Raw genomic sequence first — 20,477 nt, forward strand, 5'->3', positions numbered from 1 at the left:
CAGTTGCCAAAACTCCTTCACTTGATCTTGTCTTGGCATCATTGTCTACACTCCTTGCTACCTCTGAAATGGTTTTGTTATCAACCGTAGCATTTGAGGAACTATCGATCGTTGTAATTTTGGAGACAAAAATGGAGCCCAAAAGCTTGTTCAAGAGGTGATATAATGCCTCCGAAAGCGCATTTTCAATTGAGGGCCAATGAAAGATACTAACATCATCAGGTTCGACCTTAACTCTAGGCAATACGATCCGACTAGGTGGTGGTACCTACAATTGAAGATGGAACTAAATTAACTATAATCTGCCACCAATTGAAGATGGAGTTAAATTGACTATAATCTATATTATAATATTCATTCCTTTTCAATTTGTTTGTCAAAAAATAACGTAACACCCCCATTAAATATAATTGGTGGCAGTAATATAGGAGAGATTATACCTTGGTGAACAATGGTAACATGGTTTTATGAGAAAGGTGGAAAGAGAGCATACACGAAGATGATGAAGAGCATTTGCAAATGTAATTGGGAGAAATAATAGCTGAAGGAGTGGTTGATGCCGCAGAAGCAAAAGAAGAGGCCATTATTGTTTTATTGCAATTGATAATACAGCAAAGTTTTCTTCTTCCGTTATGGTTTTAAGGGTAATGGATAATATGTTGGTTCTTCGATGAGACCAATGTGAATTTATTGTAATGAAACGATCACGGGGAACCAACATTGTAACTTGTAATGATCATTATTGACAGCTAAAAGTACTTAAGAATCACTATGTTTATTTTATTTTTTATCAATTATTATCAAACATAAAATAGTACATCCAAACCTTATGTTATTTAAATTTATCTAAATTGTTTTTCCTCTCAATTACTAATATAGTAATATATGAAGAAGTAATAACCTTTTTGATATTTTAAGACACACAATTCATTTTCCTTTTACTTCTTTGAAGTATTAAGATTTAAGAAGAATGCTTAGGGGGAGATTTATAATAATGCTCCATCATCAAACTCTAAGAACAAATAAACAAAACCAAAAGCTCAAATATCGATATGCACTTTGGTCAATACTAAAAGGAGTTCTCGAATACCATAAGAAGGAAATAGTGATGCAACACGTTACACTGTCATTTTTCCTCCCTTTTTGTAAGCCATGGTGTAGTACATAAGCTGATAATAGCACCCACGCTTTAAGATGAAAGTTCATTCATGCTTGCTAAAGATTACTACGATTTACCTTTCTTTAAAACCTAAAATAGTAGAAGACATCCTATATAAGGTCTAAAACTTGAAAAGAATTAGTGACACCTATAAATACAACAAATAAAGCTAAAACCATCTTACTTGTGCCTTTGTGAAACGGGAATAGTATTGGAAGTATCATACAAAAAGCTAAAGGACAACTAGTATTCTGCAACTAAACTGGCCTAATCACTATACATCTAGCTATACATCCCAAAAAATACAACATAGAGCAATACAGAGGAGAATTACTAGTTAGTGACATCAGTGAATTCAAAGAAAGGATGTTTCCCTATATACAAAAAGAAATCCTTAGCTATTCTTAAAATAGCTGTTATAGTCAAAATGTCAACCACCCACATTTGCTTCTCTAAAAATATGCTCAATCTCCATTCTTTTGCAGTTGAGTTACTAGGTCTGTTTTTTCTTATTATCACCTGCAAGGTAATATTCGTTAAAGGATCCTGTAGAAACTCTACTGCAAACTCTAAAAGTTATTAAAATATATCAACAAAAAGGGGTTAAAACTGCCGTGTAATCATTGTTTGTTAAAGGAACCAGTAGAAACTCTCCTGCAAAATTTACAGTTAATAATATAACAACAAAAGAAATTAAATATCTGTTAAATAGTTAACTACCAGCCCATTGTAAAGTATACTTTCAGGTTTCAGCCATCATGTGGCCAATTCAAAAATAGTAATAACAGTACAAGTCTCTAAAACCTCATTTATGCCAAACATGTCATTACATTTAGGATTTAGGGTTTTAATATAATTTTTCTTCTCATTTTTGATAATTAGATAAGATCTCATGCATTCCCTACACTTATATGCTTACCATCTATATTTCATGCCCCATAGAAAAGAAAACAATGTTAAAGGACAGGAGTATCATCCTCAAGGCGAGTTTAATATCCCAAACCAATCATATCCTATTGAAAAAGGACCTTCTAGATTACAAGAATAACTCTGCACTAATTCATGAATAACATAACCTGATTATTGGGATGATAGGATTAGAATTTCACCAGGTTTCAGGATGTCACTAGTAGATGGAAAGCAACTTCTTGAAGAATGCACAGTCCTGCTCCTTGATTCCGATTTTGAACAACCCTGATCTATCAGTGCAACCAAAAAATTTAGTTAAGAAAAACATCTGCAGAAAGAATTGATGTCAATAGTCAAGTGCTTGAGACAATGAAAATTACCTAGACCAAGCTTAACTAGAACTTCTTTCTTCACCTGGTCAAAAATGAAACCATAAATTCAACATAGCTACGAACGCGGTCCTAGTCATACTCGATCAAGATAGAGTTGGCTTTTATTAAAAAAATCAAAATCAAATTCAAAGGGGTATGACAATAATTTAAGAATGATGCACAAAATAGACACTTATGTGCTATGTTGCTGTTCAAATAAGAACCATTCTAGTATTTTGCAGTTGTTTGTATAAGCTTCTTGAAAAGCTTTTAAAACACATATTTTGAGCATGTTTTAATTTTTCTAAGCATTTGCAAAAGCAATAAACATCACTAAAATAAATATAGGTATTAGAGTTTTTTTTTTGTTGTTTGTTTAGTCTTTTTGTTGTTCGTTTAGCCGTAGCAAGACGGAATATATGAAATGTAAGTTCAGTTTGAAAAGGGAAAAAACCCAATATAGAGGTGAAGATTGGAGAAAACATCCTACGAAAAGTTAAAAGTTTTAAATATCTTGAGTACATCATACAGGATAATGGAGAGATTGAACAGGATATAAATCATAGAATCTAAGCAGGTTGGTCAAAATGGCGGAGTGCATCTGGTTTTATATGCGACAAAAAAGTGCCTTTAAAACTTAAAGGTAAATTCTATCGCACCGCTATAAGACCAGCTATGTTGTATGGTACGGAGTGTTGGGCGGCTAAAGGGGAGCACGAACATAAGCTGAGTGTGGCAGAGATAAAGATGTTGAGATGGATGAGTGGTCATACGCGATTGGATAAAATAAGGAATGAAGATATAAGGGAGAGAGTTGGAGTAGCACCCATTGTGGAAAAAATGGTTGAATCGCGTCTCAGGTGGTTTGGACATGTGAGAAGAAGACCGATAGAACATCCAGTCAGGAGAGTAGATGAGATGGATGATGGACAAAGGGCGAAAGGCAGAGGAAGACCTAAGAAGACCATCCATGAGGTGGTCAAACGAGATCTACATGTAAATGGTCTCTCTGTAGACATGATACAAGACAGAGCACAATGGCGTCGTTTGATTCATGTAGCCGACCCCACTTAGTGGGACAAGGCTTTGTTATTGTTGTTGTTATTGTTGTTTGTTTAGTCTTTTTGCTTTTCTTTTTCCCCTCTAAAACCATATTTACAAATTTATAAATTCATGTTGATGCATAAACAATTCTTATTAAAAATCTTTTTATCAAGATTTTCTTGAAATCAGATGATGTTTACCAAAGTTATTTTCCAGCAAAATCCTTACACAAGACCATTTTAATGACTAACAGAAAAGGATGAAATATGATCTGGTTTGATATATTAACCCTAACACAAGCAATCAGTGCTTAATTATGCAATGTTAACTTTTTTTGACTTTATGAGAACAAGGGTTTGGAAAAAGTTACTCTTAAAATGCTTTGGACTAATCTTATCAGAAGATTCCGTCTGGTGAAAACTGTACATACATTAAAAATATCTAATCTTCGAGTTAAAGACAACATAAGAATTCCTTTTCCTGACTGCAAATATGATCAAGAGATGGCAAATCCAATTTGCCAGATTTTGTTGACAATTCTAATAACCACAATAGGTGGCTTTTGGTTCATCTGAATCATGTTCATAAAAATAATCTACAAACAATTCCAAACTTATCACTGCCACACTGTATTTAGCCACTATAGGTCATCAACTCCAAAATTTATCGTTGGGGTTAAGTTCATGGAAACCCACAATAGATGCAAGGTTTTATCCTTCAGGGAACAATCCTACTTAACACACCTAGGATGGGTTCATAACTGTACAGGTGTCATTCGATGTTAAAATTTCAAACATGATGAATCCACTATAGGCTAATATTCAGTAGCAAGTCTAATGTCAGCATTTATCATTTGACAGCCGTATCCATTTATTAGTCCTTGAATATTTTCCCTTTTCTCAGAATCCAATCTATTATCATTTGGATTATTCACATTATAAAAATTAGCAGTACTCACAAGAATTTGGAATCTCCACTGTCACAAACCTGCAAACAGTTATCAACATAGTTTGATATCTCACACACTTTATCCTTCAGTAAATGTTTTGAGGCAGAAGGAAATCTTCGTTTCAAAGACTTCAACACTTTACTTAAGCTCCTAGGATAAGTCTGAATGGCAGCCACCTGAAAAGAAAATATCACTATATGCTGATATATTTGAATGCAGCTCCACAGATTAGCTGCAAATTCAAAAGAGCAAGACAAAAAGGGATGGGCTATCGTAACAAACCAATTACGGGAAACATAAGATGATTGTGACTAAAGCCTCTGAAAATAACACTAACTCAAATCCTAAATTCCTAATTATCATTATAAAGAAATGTTGATCTTAAGCCTTCTCAAACCATGCAGCTTCCCAAGGATACTGGTACAATTAAAAAATGCACAACTTACAATGAGAGGAAGATTCGATTCCGGAATAGCATCATCATCACATACCGGAGCGACACTGCCTCCGCTGGAGCGTTTTTGGTCCTCATCTTGAAAATGATTCACAGATATATCTATGGCAGAAATTACATGAAAACTCAAGTATTGCAACCAAATCTGCTCTGACTTAATAGTACCATTATCTTGACCCGATCTCATCTCATGCATGAAATTTGTTATAATCAATGGCTTATTTTTTCCAAGAGCAATCTTTATCAAATTATTTAGATTCTTCTGTTGTTGAAGCAAAGCACAGAACTCATCCCTCTCTACATCATCCTTGCCTTTTGGTAAGTTCTCAGCTCCATCAATGTCAACATTTGTTTCCATTTTATCCACATGTGCACCCTACATATAATAAATAGGTTGACTAAAAAACAGTTCAGGTTGTTAGTTCAGGTACTGAAGGTATGATTGCCCTTGGAATTGGCAAGTAAATATGCATAAATGCAACACACCAAAAATCACTCATACTTTTATTTTTTTGTGAGAAAGTCCCTTACGTACTTCCAATGACTGAAATGAGAAAATTCAAATAGCAAATGCAACAATATAAGCACCAATACTGTACCTCATCTTCTGAGAGATATCCATCAGGAACAAAATACCCACCACAAATTTCATAATCAGATGTTGAACATTCCTCTTCATCTTGGTCATAACCTGACAGGCTTTCACCAGGATCCACCTAGAAAAGAAAGAATCAGAAAATAACATCCACCATACATTTATTTAAATTGAATACAAGGATTTTAAGTACCTCTTTCCATTCCTCGTCGCTGTCGACATCATAATCCAAGATGGAATCCTTCCTAAAAGGATGGCGTGGTCCAACAACTTGACTGGAAATAACGTGCGTATAAGCAATTTCAAAATCAATAAAAGTAATCAAGGAGTCTCGGCTCCAATTTCTCTAGATGTGGCAATATATATAGCAACAAACATGTGATGGACAACATTAATAACACCACTCATCAGATAACACTTCTTTATAGCAAAGTAAGTATATTCCATAGAAAAAAGATACCATAGAAATGTAAAGAAAGATAAGAGGTAAGGAAAAAATGAAGAAAAAGAATACTCATTTGTAGAAAGGCCTGAATATGTTTCTATTCCAAGTTACTTACAGGAAAGGTTCTAATAGAGGAACTGAAATCCAATAAGGAAGTAGAAGAACGTCATTACGTCACCTTTTCTTGTCCCAAATACCATAAAAGGCAGGTCTTGGACTATGATCAAACTGAAATAACTGTTTCCCATGCTGGTTCATCTTCACATCAAGAAGAGAACGTTCTGCATGCTCCTCCAATATCAAGTCACCATAATGAGCCACTCTTACAGTAGGTCGAAGCTTAAGCTCCTTATAAAGTTCAAACTTAGGTTTCAATCGTATACCCCACCTCTGACTCCTCTTTGATCGAACCGATTTACTCAAATCACGCCACATCGAAATCTGTGCCCTGCAAACCCATACAATGGAAGGCTTAGAATTGATTCAGCGAAGAGGTAAAGATGATTTTACTAGTTATGATGTTGTTTGATTTCTAGCTCTCAAAATTAATTTTATCCTACAAAATTGATTTACTTTCCTTGCGTCTAAAGTAATTACCAAACATAAATTATCTTAGATAAAATAAATTCTAAAAAAACTCACTTGCGAATGTCCTCACTGGAAAATTCAGGACCAGAATGAAGGGTAGCATCCATCGATAGTGTAGCTGAATCAAACGGAGTTTCGATCTTTGTATTGAAGTGTTGGTCATTTCGATCGCTAGTTTTGGTTCTATTGAGAAACTTGTACATGATATCGGCTTGCTTTTGCAAAGAAAGTTTTTCCTTCTCTTTAGATTCTTCTTTCTCTCGACGACGTCGTTGCCTTTCGGTTTCTCCTTCATTGTTCTTTCTCTTCTTCTGCTTCTTGTTTTCGCCGACTTCCGCCCCGTCACCCTTCGAAACCATTTTTACAGAAACAGAAAAAGTTCACGAGGTTTTTTATGTGAAGATTTTCGATGCTTGAACCCTAGTTTGTTTGAGAAAGGTGAATGTGGAGAGGGTGAGTGGCACTGCGTGTTGGCGTGGAGTTTCGCGCCAACTGATTTTGGGTGCGGTACCTGACTAACGGTGCTGGTTTTTTGTTACCGTGCCTCACTTAGGCGCCACGTGTTGCTTCGGTTGCGTATATGAGTTTTATTCAAGATGAGTGTATTGTGTATATTCCGGTTTTTTTATTAAATAAATAAAATAAATATTTTATTTACCAAAATAAATAATTTGTAGTGTTTTGATCAAAATACATCGGATCACTTATCTCGTTGATAAAAATGAAGTGTATATATTATTTATAGTATAAAGAAAATACGTGTAATTTTATCTCATTTACACTGTAAATGAGATACGTAAATAATTATGACATTTACATTGTAAATGAAATACGTAAAGACAAATTTTCAACAGTTATAAAAGGATGTGCAACCCTTTGTATTCTCCACAAATATTTTACTACTTCTCTACCTATTTCTTCCGAAAATAAGTCAAAATGTCTAGTAGTAGTGAATATTTAGTTGTAAGTGTGTATCCAAATTGCCAAATGAAAATAGTGATAATGGGGTTATATTTGAGTGTGAGAATGGCATTTTGTTGCGTATCCGGTGAGTAAATTCTTGGTCTGAACTGAAGAGTCTGATATTGAGTAGCGTCGGTGGTAGCGGGAGAAAAAAGATCGGAAGGGTCCCGTATAGGTTGCTAGCACCGATGGGAAAATTGATTTAATTTCAAGGATTACTTTCGTTCTTCATCTCATGAATTTGATTATATTGGAAAATAATTCTCATTCTACATGAATTCTTGTTGATTCTTGGAAAAGTTATCTCACTTGAATAATAGCTTGAAAGTAAATTCTTCCTAAACCACTAATTGCTTGGACTTAATGAGATACGTGACATATAATCCTCTTATATTTGGGTAATTAGGGTTTTGTGGCCAATATACTATAATTGAACCTAACCCTGTAATTTATATTAAGTGACCAAGGAATTGGCAGTTGATTAGATTAGAGGAGACTAAATCATTAAGGAATTAGGGTTTAGTCAATTACAGTTTGCCATGAAATGAATCTTGCATGATTAAAATAATTGGTAAGAAATCTTAATCCGAAAAAATAAATAACTCTGAAATCTTAGCTATCTTCTCACATACTTGATGAGCGGATATTTTATACGCTTTTTGACATCATTTTCATATAATTTTTAGTAGTTTTTGTCTAGTTTCTATTGAGTTTTTATATATTTTAGTGTTAAATTCACATTTTTTGATTCTACTATAACTTTTTGTGTTTTTGGAAAATTTCAGGTATTTTCTGGATGAAATTGAGGAGTTGGAGCAGAAGTCTGATTCAGAGACAGAGAAAGCACTGTAGATGTTGTCCAAATCTGACCTGCCTGCATTCGGAAGAGCTTTCCTGAAGTTACAGAAGTCCAAATGGAGCATTCTCAATGGCTATGGAAAGCTGACTTCCAGAGCTTTCCAGCAATATATAATAATCCATACTTTGCTTCGGATTAGAAGGCCCAAAACTGGCGTTCAATGCCAGCCATCTGACTAGTTCTGGCGTCCAGCACCAGAAAGGAATTCCAAGCTGGAGTCCAACACCCAAAAAGTGCCAGGACTGGAGTTCAACGCCCAAGGAAGCCTAAACACGTGGATTTCATCAAAACTCAGCCCAAACACTCACAAAGTGGGCCCCAGAAGTGGATTTTAGCACTAAATAAACTGTTTTACCCTTACTAGTCATTTGTGTAGTATTTAAAGGATTTGATCTATGTAATTTAAGACCTTCTTGGAGACACTTTTTACCATCATACACGTTTTATCATTGTTTTTACTTTAGTATGAGTTTCTAAACCTCTTAGGTTGAGGGGAGGAGTCCTGTTGAGTCCTATGAATTAATAAAAGTATTACTATTTCTTCTTCGATCCGTGTTTGATCAATCTCTAAAATGTATATCCGATATTCATCATGGTGAATAGGATGATCTGAAAAATTAGCTCTGTTCATCACATTAAGACGAACGTGCCTAACAGACACCCGCGTCTACTTGGGTTTGTGTGAATACTTGGAAGGAAAACACGAGCCAACAGCTATGTTTATACATTTCTCATACGGTTAATCCACGACTTCGTTGGGGACTTCTCGAGACACCAATTCAGCTGATTTCCAGTGAGATTAGGGTCTCCGTGGTATAGGCTAGAATCCAAAGAAGCAGTCTCTGATCCGAAAGATTCGACCTTGTCTGTGGCGTTTTGAGTAGGATCGCCAAGAGAATGACTTGCTAGAGCTTCACCCTCCGTTAGATTGAATGACCACGGGCAATGGCGTTTGACCTGTAGCAGAGGAGATCAATGACCACGGACAATGGCTTTGATCACTTACAGCCTGCCATAGAAGAAGATCATTCACAAGCAAGGAAGACAGTAATACCAGAGTTCATTTAGAAAGACAAAGCAACTCCGACTCTCAACTCTATTCCTATCCTTATTTCTACCTAACTTCCAATTATTTATGACATATAGTCATTCAAGATTTACATAATATAATCCAACTCCTTCTGATTCCGCCTGACTAAGACCTGCAAGACAACCATTGATTGCTTCAAACCACAATTCTCGTGGGATCAACCCTGACTCGCTCAGGTATTACTTGGACGACCCAGTACACTTGCTGGTACTGCTGCTGTATGAACAGTGTGGGGTTTGCGTACATGTGCACCAAGTTTTTGGCGCCGTTACCGGGGATTGTTGAGTTTGGATAAACTGAAGGATTGTCTTGCTCCCTAGATCAGATAGTTTATTTTACATTGTTTTAATTGAGTCTTTTATTTTATTTTCTTTTCTAAAATTTTCGAAAATTCATTAAAAGCTTTTTCAAAAAAAATATTTTTCTTTTCTTTGTTTGATCTTTGATTTTGTTTGAGTCTTTCCGGTTTTTTGTTTTTCAATTACAAAAATTTTAAAACCCTTTTTCAAAAACATTTTTTATATATAGTTTATTTTTGGCATCCTCTGCTTTATTGTTTGAGTCACAGTGTTAATGTTCTTGTTGAGTCTTGTGTTTTCTTTAAGTCTTTCTTTCTAAAAATCTTTCAAAAATATTTTTCTTTTCTTTGTTCAATTTATGTTCTTATTGAGTCTAACTTTGATTTGAGTCTTTTATTTTTATTTTTTCCTTCTTCAATTTTTCAAAAATTTAAAAACCTTTTTCAAAAATATTTTCATTTTTGTAGTTCAATTGGCTAGAGCGTTGTGTTCATGTTCTTGGTAATTGTTGTTTCTTTGAGTCCTTCTTTTTAAAAACTTTTCAAAAATAATTTTTCTTTGTTCAAATCTTGTTTCAATTTTTAAGTTTGGTATTTTCTTGTTTATTTTATTGTGTTTTTCGAAAATTTTGTTTTGGTTTTCTAAATATTTTAAGTTTGGTGTTCTTTTTATGTTCTTGAGTTCTTTGAGTCTTTAAATTTTGTTCTTCGTGTTCTTGTGAGTCTTCAAGGTGTTCTTGAGTCTTGTGTGTTTTTCTCTTTCATCATAAAATTCAAAAAAATAAAAAATATCTTTTCTAACTAATTTTAACTATAATTTTCAAAAATACTAATAAAAATTCAGATTTCAATTTTTAAAATTTTATCTTATCATATTTTAGTTGTTAAGTTTTCAAAAATCAAATTTTTCAAAATAAAAAATCATATCCAAAATCTTATCTTTTTCAAAACTTATCATATCTTTTTCAAAATTTAAAAATATTATCTTCTCTTTTTCAAAATTCAAATCATATCTTTTTCAAAAACTTTTTAATTTCTTATCTTATTTTTAAAATTCAAATCTTTTCTCATCTTATCTTTTATTTTTATTTTTATTTTTATTTTTTCTCAATTAATATCTTATCTTCTCTCTCATCTTTTTCAAAACTTCCTAACTAACTCTTCTCTTCCTTAATTTTCGAAAATCATCTCTCTTCTTCTCTCTCTTATTTTTCAAAACCACCTAACTAACTCTCTTCTCTCTTAAATTTCAAAAATTTCTCTCTTCTCTCCCTTCTATTTTTCGAAAGTCAACATTTAAATTTTAAAATATTATTAAATTATTAACCATAATTTTCGAAAACTAATTAATTAAAAAATAAAAAAATTATTTTAATTCTTATTTACTTTTTCTATTTATACTTCTTCTCTTCTCATCTCTATTTATTCGAACTCTACTTCCCTCTCTTTACCTAGAATTCTTTATCTTCTTTCCTTTTTTCCTCACATCTCACTTGAAGCTCTTTTATCCAAGTGGTACAAAAAGCTTTCTTGTGATTTCTTTTCTTCTTCTTTCTTTTATTCTTTCCTCTTTTATTTACTCTTATATACTATTTCCAAGGTATTTTTTCTTATACCTCTTTTATTTATTTATTTTTTATTTTTTTATCTTCTTGTTTATGATCAGGAACAGGGATAAAGAATCCCTCTTGACTCCTGATCTTGAACCTGAGAAGACTCTAAAGAGGCGTTTACAACTAGCTAAAGCACAACACTCCGGAAGAGTCCTTTCAGAAAGTTTTGAACAAGAAACAGGGGACATAGCCGAACCACAACAGGAGCCTAGAAAGGTCCTTGGTGACTTCACCATGCCTATCTCTGACTTTTATGGTAGAAGCATTGATGTACCTGCCATTGGAGCTAACAATTTTGAGCTTAAGCCTCAGTTAGTCTCTCTTCTGCAGCAGAACTGCAAATTTCATGGACTTCCACTGGAAGATCCACATCAGTTCTTAGCATAATTCTTACATATCTATGATACTATAAAGACTAATGGAGTTAATCCTGAAGTCTTCAAGCTAATGCTCTTTCCCTTTGCCTTAAGAGACAGAGCTAAGTTCTGGCTGGATGCCCAGCCTAGAGAGAGTCTTGACTATTGGGAAAAACTAGTTAATGCTTTTCTGGCTAAGTTCTTTCCTCATCAAAGGATGAGCAAGATTAGAGTGAAAGTTCAAACCTTCAGACAAAGAGAAGGTGAATCCCTCTATGAAGCTTGGAAAAGATACAAGCAACTGATCAGGAGATGTCCTCCTGACATGCTCTCAGAATGGTCCCTCATAGGCGTGTTCTATGATGATTTGTCTGAGATGTCCAAAATTTCATTGGACAGCTCTGCAGGTAGATCTCTTCACTTGAAGAAAACGCTTGCAGAAGCTAGAGAACTCATTGAAATGGTTGCTAACAACCAGTTCATGTACACTTTTGAAAGAAATCCTGTAAACCATGGAATCTCTCAGAATAAGATCTTAACCCAACAGGTCAACATGATCTCTCAACATCTAACTGGGATGCAAACTGCAGCTGGCAGTACTCAGGAAGCTTCTCTTGAAGAAGAAGCTTATGATCCTGATCAACCCACCATGGAGGAGGTGAATTACATAGGAGAACCCTATGGAAACACTTACAACCCTTCATGGAGAAATCATCCTAACCTTTCATGGAAGGATCAACAGAAACCTCAGCAAGGTTTCAATAACAACCAAGATGGTAAGAACTAGAATAGGTTCAATAACAGACCACCATTCCCATCTTCTCAAGGGAATATAGAGACCTCTAAGCAGAGCCTTTTTGACTTAGTCACTCTAGTCTCCAGCCTCACTAAGACCACTCATAGTTTCATTAATGAAAAAAGGTCCTCCATTAGAAACTTGGAGGTACGAGTTGGTCAACTGAGCAAGAAGATCCCTGAGATGCCTCATGAAACTCTTCCCAGTAATACAGAAGTTAATCCTAGAAAAGAGTGCAAGTCCATAACCATGGAGGTTGAGGCCGAATTGAAGGAGAGTGGGAAGGGGTTGAACGCCAGTGAAGAAGCCTTCACTGGGCGTTCAACGCCCACAATGGCAGCAAGCCTGGCGTTAAACGCCAGTGAGGAAGCCCTCACTGGGCGTTTAACGCCCATCCTGGCAGAAAAGCTGGCGTTCACTGGCTGGGCGTTCAATGCCCAACCAGGTAGCCATTCTGGCGCTGAACGCCAGTGAGGAACCCCTCACTGGGCGTTCAATGCCCAGAATGCTAGAGGGACTGGCGTTAAACGCCAGTCAGGATGGACAGCAAGGGCATTCAACACCCAATAAGCTAACAGAGTTGGCGTTGAACGCTAACCAAAGCACACCTTTTGAGTGCTCAAAGCCCACTCAAGAACCCTCTAGCCCAGAATCAAAGGAAACCATAAAGACTATTGAGGTTCCTTTGAATGCACTTCTGCAGTGCATAAGTTCTGATGACTACTCATCCTCAAGTGAGGATGAAGACACCAGAGAAGAGCAAGTTGCTCATTTTCTAGGAGCTCTAATGAAGCTAAATACCAAGTTATTTGGTACAAAGCCTCTGGAGGAAGAACCTCCACTGCTTACCAAAGAACTCCATGCTTTGGTTCAGCAAGAGCTACCTCAGAAGCTTCCAGATCTTGGACGCTTTCTGATTCCTTGCACCATAGGCACTATGACCTTTGAAAAGGCTCTATGTGACCTAGGGTCAAGCATCAACCTCATGCCACTCTCTGTAATAGAGAAGCTGGGAATCCTTGAGGTACAAGCTACACATGTCTCTTTAGAGACGGCAGACAAGACCATGAAGAAGCCATATGACTTAGTGGAGGATGTCTTGGTTAAAGTTGAAAACCATTACATTCCTGCAAACTTCACTGTCTTGGACATAGGAGAGGATGAGGATGACTGTGTCATCCTTGGAAGACCTTTCCTAACTACAGCTAATGATATCATTGATGTGGCTAAGGGAGAACTAACCCTAAAGTTAGGGGAGGATCACATCTTATTCAAGATGCCTCATCCTAATTCTCCTTTTAAAAGAGAGATAACAGTGCAACACCTAGTGTGCCAACCCTCTCTTTCTGTGTAGAGCTCTGCAGAGCCTCCAGACATCAATTCTAAGTTTGGTGTTGGGCAGCCTTCAACAAGCTCTAAGCACAAAGGTACTAAGAAGAAAGTACCTAAAGGCTGGAGGGACAAGAAAGTCCCAACTGAAGGCTTTTCACCTAGCATGAGAGTTGTCTTCACTAAGAATCCAGTCCTACCATATACAGTGAGTCGTGTCCTATCTCTGGAGCATGTAGAGCTCATTCATGAGAGGTGATAAACCACTATTTTATGATTTATATTGTGTTTAATTGTGTGGTTTTATCAAGTCTTCACCCACTTATTCATATGATTTGCATGTATTTACAAATCCTTCCTAAAAATGTTCTATGATTGAAAACTTGCTTCCTAAAGATCTTTTAATTGTATATTTTTTTATTTTATCCTCCTTTATACCATTCGATGCCGTGATCCGTGTGTTAAGTGTTTCAGGTTTCATAGGGCAAGAATGGCTTAGAGAATGAAGAGGAAGCTTGCAAAGATGGAAGGAACACAAGAAGTTGAGGAGATGACCAGCGAGAAGTGACGCGGACACATGGCTCACGCGACCGCGCGAATTGGAGAAAATCGCAGTGACACGCTCGCGTGCCTGACGCGACCGCGTGGATTGGAAGCTGCACAAGTGACGCGAATGCGTGGACAACGCGCACGCGTGGCACGGAAAAATGGCGGATGACGCGAACGCGTGGACGACGCGATCGCGTGGCGTGCGCGATCTGCAGAATTTACAGAAGTCGCTAGCGTGAATTCTGGGCCGCGTTCTAACCCAGTTTTCAGCCCAGATACGCAGATTAGAGCCAGGGAACATGCAGAGACAAAGGACGACATTCATTCCGCATAATTTTTAGTTTTTAGATCTGATTTTCACTCTTCCCCTAGGTTTTTTTCTCTATACTCATAATTGAGGATTTGAAGATTTTGGCTTCGGTTATTGAGAAGAGTCTACCTCCGGACTTGGTCATTCTAGTTTGTTTACTTACTTTTTACTTACTCTTTCATATCCTTAATCTGTCCAGAGTTAACATTGGATTACTTTTAGAGTTCATTAATGCAAGACTATTTTTATTTTAATTGATCTCTTTGATTATTGTTTATCATGTCTTTTTTTATTTTCCCTTTTTATTTTGTAAAGTCTACATTTATGATAATGGAGTAGTTTTCCCACTTGATTGGGAGTTGATTAAAAGGAGAACCTTGAGTTGGAATACTCAAGAGTTCAATTATAATTGGTTCGTTGTTGGTTGGCTTGTTAGTCACTAACTCTAATCCTTCCCAAGGGAGAGGATTAGGACTTGTGAATAGAAGTTAACTTTTAACTTGATTTTCCCTCATTCGTTGAGGGTTAACTAAGTGGAAACAACTACTAATTATTGATTGATCTTGAGAAAATTCCAACAAGGATAGAACTTCCGATTAATCTTCTCCCGGTCGAGATTTTATTTAAATTACATAAATTCTCTAATTTAATTTCCTGTTTATCAAACTAAAAAAAACCATTTTGGAAAACCTCTGATTAGTAAAATAGCACATCTTCCTGAAACTCGTTGGGAGACGACCTGGGACTCATACTCCCAGTATTTTATTTCTAAAATTTGTGACAACTCTTTTCTAAATTGACAAGTGTATTTTTGCTGGTTAAGAGCTGTACTTGCAACGCCATTTTTCTTAATAATTCTTAATCTGTAAATTTCTGCCGCGTCAAGAGGACAGGTAGAAAATTCACTATCAAGGGCGAGCCCATACTCTCCTCCATAAAGGAGCTAAAGGTCAAGCTAGTGACTTTAAAAGAGTGCTTGTTGGGAGGCAATCCAACTTTACTCAACTTTTTATTTTATTTTCATTTTTGTTTTTCTTTCAGTCTTAGAGTCATGATCATGTGCATCAGTCCAGAGACAAAATTCACAGCAGTGAAAATAGAACACTCCAAAAAGAGTGTTAAAGTTGAACGCCAGTGAGGAAGCCCTCCTAGGTGTGCGTTCAACACCCCAAGAGGGAAGCATTGCTGACGTTAAATGCCAGCCAGGGAGCAGCCCCTGGGCGTTCAAACGCCAATGCGGAAAAGTAAGGAATCTGGAATTCCCTAGCCTCTCAAGAATTGTAGGTCCCACAGAATCTTCACTACCCTACCTACCCCACTTAACCCCACCTACTTTCACACTTCCCCAAAAACCCTAGCCCAATCATATTCATTTCATTTTCCCAAACCATCATAACTCCCACCTACCCCCACCCACTTCAAAAATCAAATTCCCCCCCCCCAACCCACCCTGTGGCCAAACCCAAGCCCTTCCCACTCCTATAAATACCCCTCTTCATTCCCCTACATACACACACTTCTCATACCTTCTCCACCCCACAAGACCGAGCCCTCTCTCTTCCTTTCTCTATTTTCTTCTTCTTCTTCTCCATTCTTCTATTTTTGCTCGAGGACGAGCAAAGTTTTAAGTTGGTGTTGAAAGAGCATAGCTTTTTTTCTTTCCATTACCATTCATGGCACCTAAGGTTGGAGACTCCTCTAGAAAGAGGAAAGGAAAGGCAGTAGCCAATCCCTCTGAATCTTGGGAGATGGAGAGATTCATCACCAAGACCACTTCTATGAAGTAGTGGCTGAGAAGAAAGTGATCCTTGATGAGCAGATAATTTATATGCTTTTTGGCATTATTTTTAGTATGTTTTTAGTAGGATCTAGTTACTTTTAGGGATGTTTTCATTAGTTTTTATGTTAAATTCACATTTCTGGACTTTACTATGAGTTTGTGTTTTTCTATGATTTCAGGTATTTTCTGACTAAAATTGAGGGACTTGAGCAAAAATCAGATTCAGAGGTTGAAGAAGGACTGCTGATGCTGTTGGATTCTGACCTCCCTGAACTCAAAGTGGATTTTCTAGAGCTACAGAACTCAAAATGGCGCGCTTCCAATTGCGTTGGAAAGTAGACATCCAGGGCTTTCCAGAAATATATAATAGTCCATACTTTGGCCAAGAATAAATGACGCAAACTGGCGTTCAACGCTAGCTCTCTGCCCAATTCTGGCGTCCAGCGCCAGAAAAGGATCCAAAACCAGAGTTGAACGCCCAAACTGGCACAAAAACTGGCGTTCAACTCCAAGAAGGACCTCTACACGTGCAACACTCAGGCTCAGCCCAAACACACACCAAGTGGGCCCCGGAAGTGGATTTATGCATCAATTACTTACTCATGTAAATCCTAGTGACTAGTTTATTATAAATAGAACCTTTTATCATTGTATTAGTCATCTTTGGACGCCTGGTTCTTAGATCAGAGGGGCTGGCCATTCGGCCATGCCTGGACCTTTCACTTATGTAATTTTAACGGTAGAGTTTCTACACTCCATAGATTAAGGTGTGGAGCTCTGCTGTTCCTCAAAGATTAATGCAAAGTACTACTGTTTTCTATTCAATTCATCTTATTTTGCTTCTAAGATATTCATTCGCACTTCAACCTGAATGTGATGAACGTGACAATCATCATCATTCCCTATGAACGCGTGCCTGACAACCACTTCTGTTCTACATTAGATTGAATGAGTATCTCTTAGATCTCTTAATCGGAATCTTCGTGGTGTAAGCTAGAATGATGGCGGCATTCAAGAGAATCCGGAAGGTCTAAACCTTGTCTGTGGTATTCCGAGTAGGATTCAATGATTGAATGACTGTGACGAGCTCCAAACTCGCGATTGCTGGGCGTAGTGACAGACGCAAAAGGATAGTAAATCCTATTCCAGCATGATCGAGAACCGACAGATGAATAGCCGTGCCGTGACAGGGTGCGTTGACCATTTTCACTGAGAGGATAAGATGAAACCATTGACAAGGGTGATGCCTCCAGACGATTAGTCGTGCCGTGACAGAGTATTTGGATCATTTTCCCGAGAGAAGACCGAAAGTAGCCATTGACAATGGTGATGTATCACATAAAGCCAGCCATGGAAAGGAGTAAGACTGAGTGGATGAAGATAGCAGGAAAGCAGAGGTTCAGAGGAACGAAAGCATCTCTATTCTCTTATCTGAAATTCTCACCAATGATTTACATAAGTGTTTCTATCCTTTATTCTATGTTTCGAAAACACCATTATCAATTTATATCTGCCTGACTGAGATTTACAAGGTGACCATAGCTTGCTTCATACCAACAATCTCCGTGGGATTCGACCCTTACTCACGTAAGGTATTACTTGGACGATCCAGTGCACTTGCTGGTTAGTTGTGTGAAGTTGTGAACCATGGTATTAGCATCATGTTTTTGGCTCCATTACCAGGGAAAGAAAGAGCGATAAATTTTACATAATTAAAGTGTAATCACAATTTCTGCGCACCAAGTTTTTGGCGCCGTTGCTGGGGATTGTTCGAGTTTGGACAACTAACGGTTCATCTTGTTGCTCAGATTAGGTAATTTCCTTTTTGTTTTCTTTTCAAAAAAAAATCTTTCAAAAATTTATCCTTTGTTTTCGAAAAAAAATAAAAAAAAATGTTTTCAAAAATATATTTTTATTCAAAATTTTTAAGAGTGAATTCTAGTGTTTCATGAAGCATGTGAAGCCTGGCTGGCTGTAAAGCCATGTCTAAATTCATTTGGACTGAGGCTTGCAATTTGTTATCAAGAGCAAGCTAGTTGTTGTTAATCCACCTGCTGCTGTTCCTGATTTACATGCTGAAGCTTGGCTGGCCATTGGCCATGTCTAGTGTTTTGGACCGGAGCTTTCATTGAAAGCTTGGCTGGCTAGTGAGCCATGTCTAATTCCTGAACTGAAGCTTTAGACTAAGAATGCAAGATTCCTGGAATTCATATTAAAAATTTTGGAATCCTTATTTTTCTCTTTCAAATAATTTTCGAAAAATCCAAAAAAATTAGAAAATCATAAAAATCAAAAATATTTTTGTGTTTCTTGTTTGAGTCTTGAGTCATGTTATAAGTTTGGTGTCAATTGCATGTGCATGTTGCATTTTTCGAAAAATTTCATGCATTCATAGTGTTCTTCATGATCTTCAAGTTGTTCTTGGTAAGTCTTCTTGTTTGATCTTGATGTTTTCTTGTTTTGCATCTTTAGTTGTTTTTCATGTGCATTTTTCGTTTGTTAGAGTCTAAACATGAAAGATTTCTAAGTTTGGTGTCTTACATGTTTTCTTTGCATATAAAAATTTTCAAAAAAATGTTCTTGATGTTCATCATGATCTTCAAAGTGTTCTTGGTGTTCATCTTGACATTCATAGCATTCTTGCATGCATTCATTGTTTTGATCTAAAAATTTTCATGCATTGCATCATTTTCATGTTTTTCATAAAAATTTCAAAAATCAAAAAAATATCTTTCCCTTTTTCTCCTCATCAAATTCAAAAATTTGAATTGACTTTTTCAAAACTTTTAAAATCTAGTTGTTTCTTATGAGTCAAATCAAATTTTCAATTTGAAAATCTTATCTTTTTCAAAAATCAAATCTTTTTCAAAATTCTTAGTTATTTTCGAAAATTCCAAAAATATTTTTCAAAAATATTTTTCTTATTTTTATATCAAATTTTCGAAAATAACAATAACAATTAATGTTTTGATTCAAAAATTTCAAGTTTGTTACTTGCTTGTTAAGAAAGATTCAAACTTTAAGTTCTAGAATCATATCTTATGATTTCTTGTGAATCAAGTCATTAATTGTGATCTTAAAAATCAAATATTTTTCAAAAACTAATTTCAATCATATCTTTTCAAAAATATCTTCTTATCTTATCTTTTTCAAAATATGATTTCAAAAATATCTTTTCTAACTTCCTAACCTCTTATCTTTTCAAAATTTGTTTCAACTAACTAACTAACTTTTTGTTTGTTTCTTATCTTTTTCAAAACCACCTAACTAACTCTCTCTCTCTAATTTTCGAAAATATCTCCCCCCCTTTTTCAAAAATTTCGTTTTAATTAACTAATAATTTTTTTTATTTGAATTTTCGAAAAACTACTAACCTTTTTCAAAACTATTTTCGAAAATCACTAACTCTTTTTCAAAAATTATTTTCGAAAATCCTTCTCCCTCATCTCCTTCTATTTATTTATTCATCTACTAACATCTCTTCCTCACATCACCAAAAATCCGAACCCTCTCTCTCTCTCTGAGTTCAGATTTTCTTCTTCTTTTCTTCTACTAACAATAAGGAACCTCTTTACTGTGACATAGAGGATTCCTCTTTTTTTCTTTTTCTCTTCTCTTTCTTATGAGCAGGGACAGAGAAAAAGACATTCTTGTTGAAGCTGATCCAGAACCTGAAAGGACTCTGAAGAGGAAACTAAGAGAAGCCAAATTACAACAATCTAGAGATAACTTGATTGAAAATTTCGAACAAGTAAAGGAGATGGCAGCCGAACCCAACAACAATGCAAGGAGAATGCTTGGTGACTTTACTGCACCAAATTCCAATTTACATGGAAGAAGCATCTCCATTCCTGCCATTGGAGCAAACAACTTTGAGCTGAAACCTCAAGTTTCTCTGATGCAGCAGAACTGCAAGTTTCATGGACTTCCATCTGAAGATCCTTTTCAGTTCTTAACTGAATTCTTGCAGATATGTGATACTGTTAAGACTAATGGAGTAGATCATGAAGTCTACAGGCT

The 20,477-nt window shown here is 36.1% G+C and overlaps 1 protein-coding gene across 3 annotated transcripts; it reads right to left on the bottom strand.

The window, feature by feature from the left end:
* Window positions 1–1,314: 1,314 nt before the first annotated feature.
* LOC112775967 (chromatin assembly factor 1 subunit FAS1) lies at window positions 1,315–7,074 on the bottom strand. Of its 3 annotated transcripts, none has more exons than XR_011876937.1 (9): window positions 6,569–7,074; window positions 6,105–6,374; window positions 5,675–5,756; window positions 5,486–5,602; window positions 4,879–5,262; window positions 4,442–4,608; window positions 2,449–2,482; window positions 2,269–2,358; window positions 1,315–1,678 (listed from the first exon to the last, which is right to left on the bottom strand). XR_011876937.1 is itself a non-coding variant. In XM_025819896.3 (9 exons), exons 1-9 carry the CDS (start codon window positions 6,871–6,873, stop codon window positions 1,653–1,655), a joined length of 1,446 nt encoding a protein of 481 aa, XP_025675681.1. In that variant the 5' UTR covers window positions 6,874–7,074; the 3' UTR covers window positions 1,315–1,652. The 3 variants fall into 3 exon arrangements, 2 of the variants coding, with proteins under 2 accessions (XP_025675681.1, XP_025675680.1); XM_025819896.3 differs by having other exon boundaries at window positions 4,471–4,608; XM_025819895.3 differs by lacking the exon at window positions 1,315–1,678 and having other exon boundaries at window positions 2,099–2,358; window positions 4,471–4,608.
* Window positions 7,075–20,477: the final 13,403 nt, after the last annotated feature.

This window comes from Arachis hypogaea, chromosome 19, assembly GCF_003086295.3.
Source record: "Arachis hypogaea cultivar Tifrunner chromosome 19, arahy.Tifrunner.gnm2.J5K5, whole genome shotgun sequence".
Classification (NCBI taxonomy): domain Eukaryota; kingdom Viridiplantae; phylum Streptophyta; class Magnoliopsida; order Fabales; family Fabaceae; genus Arachis; species Arachis hypogaea.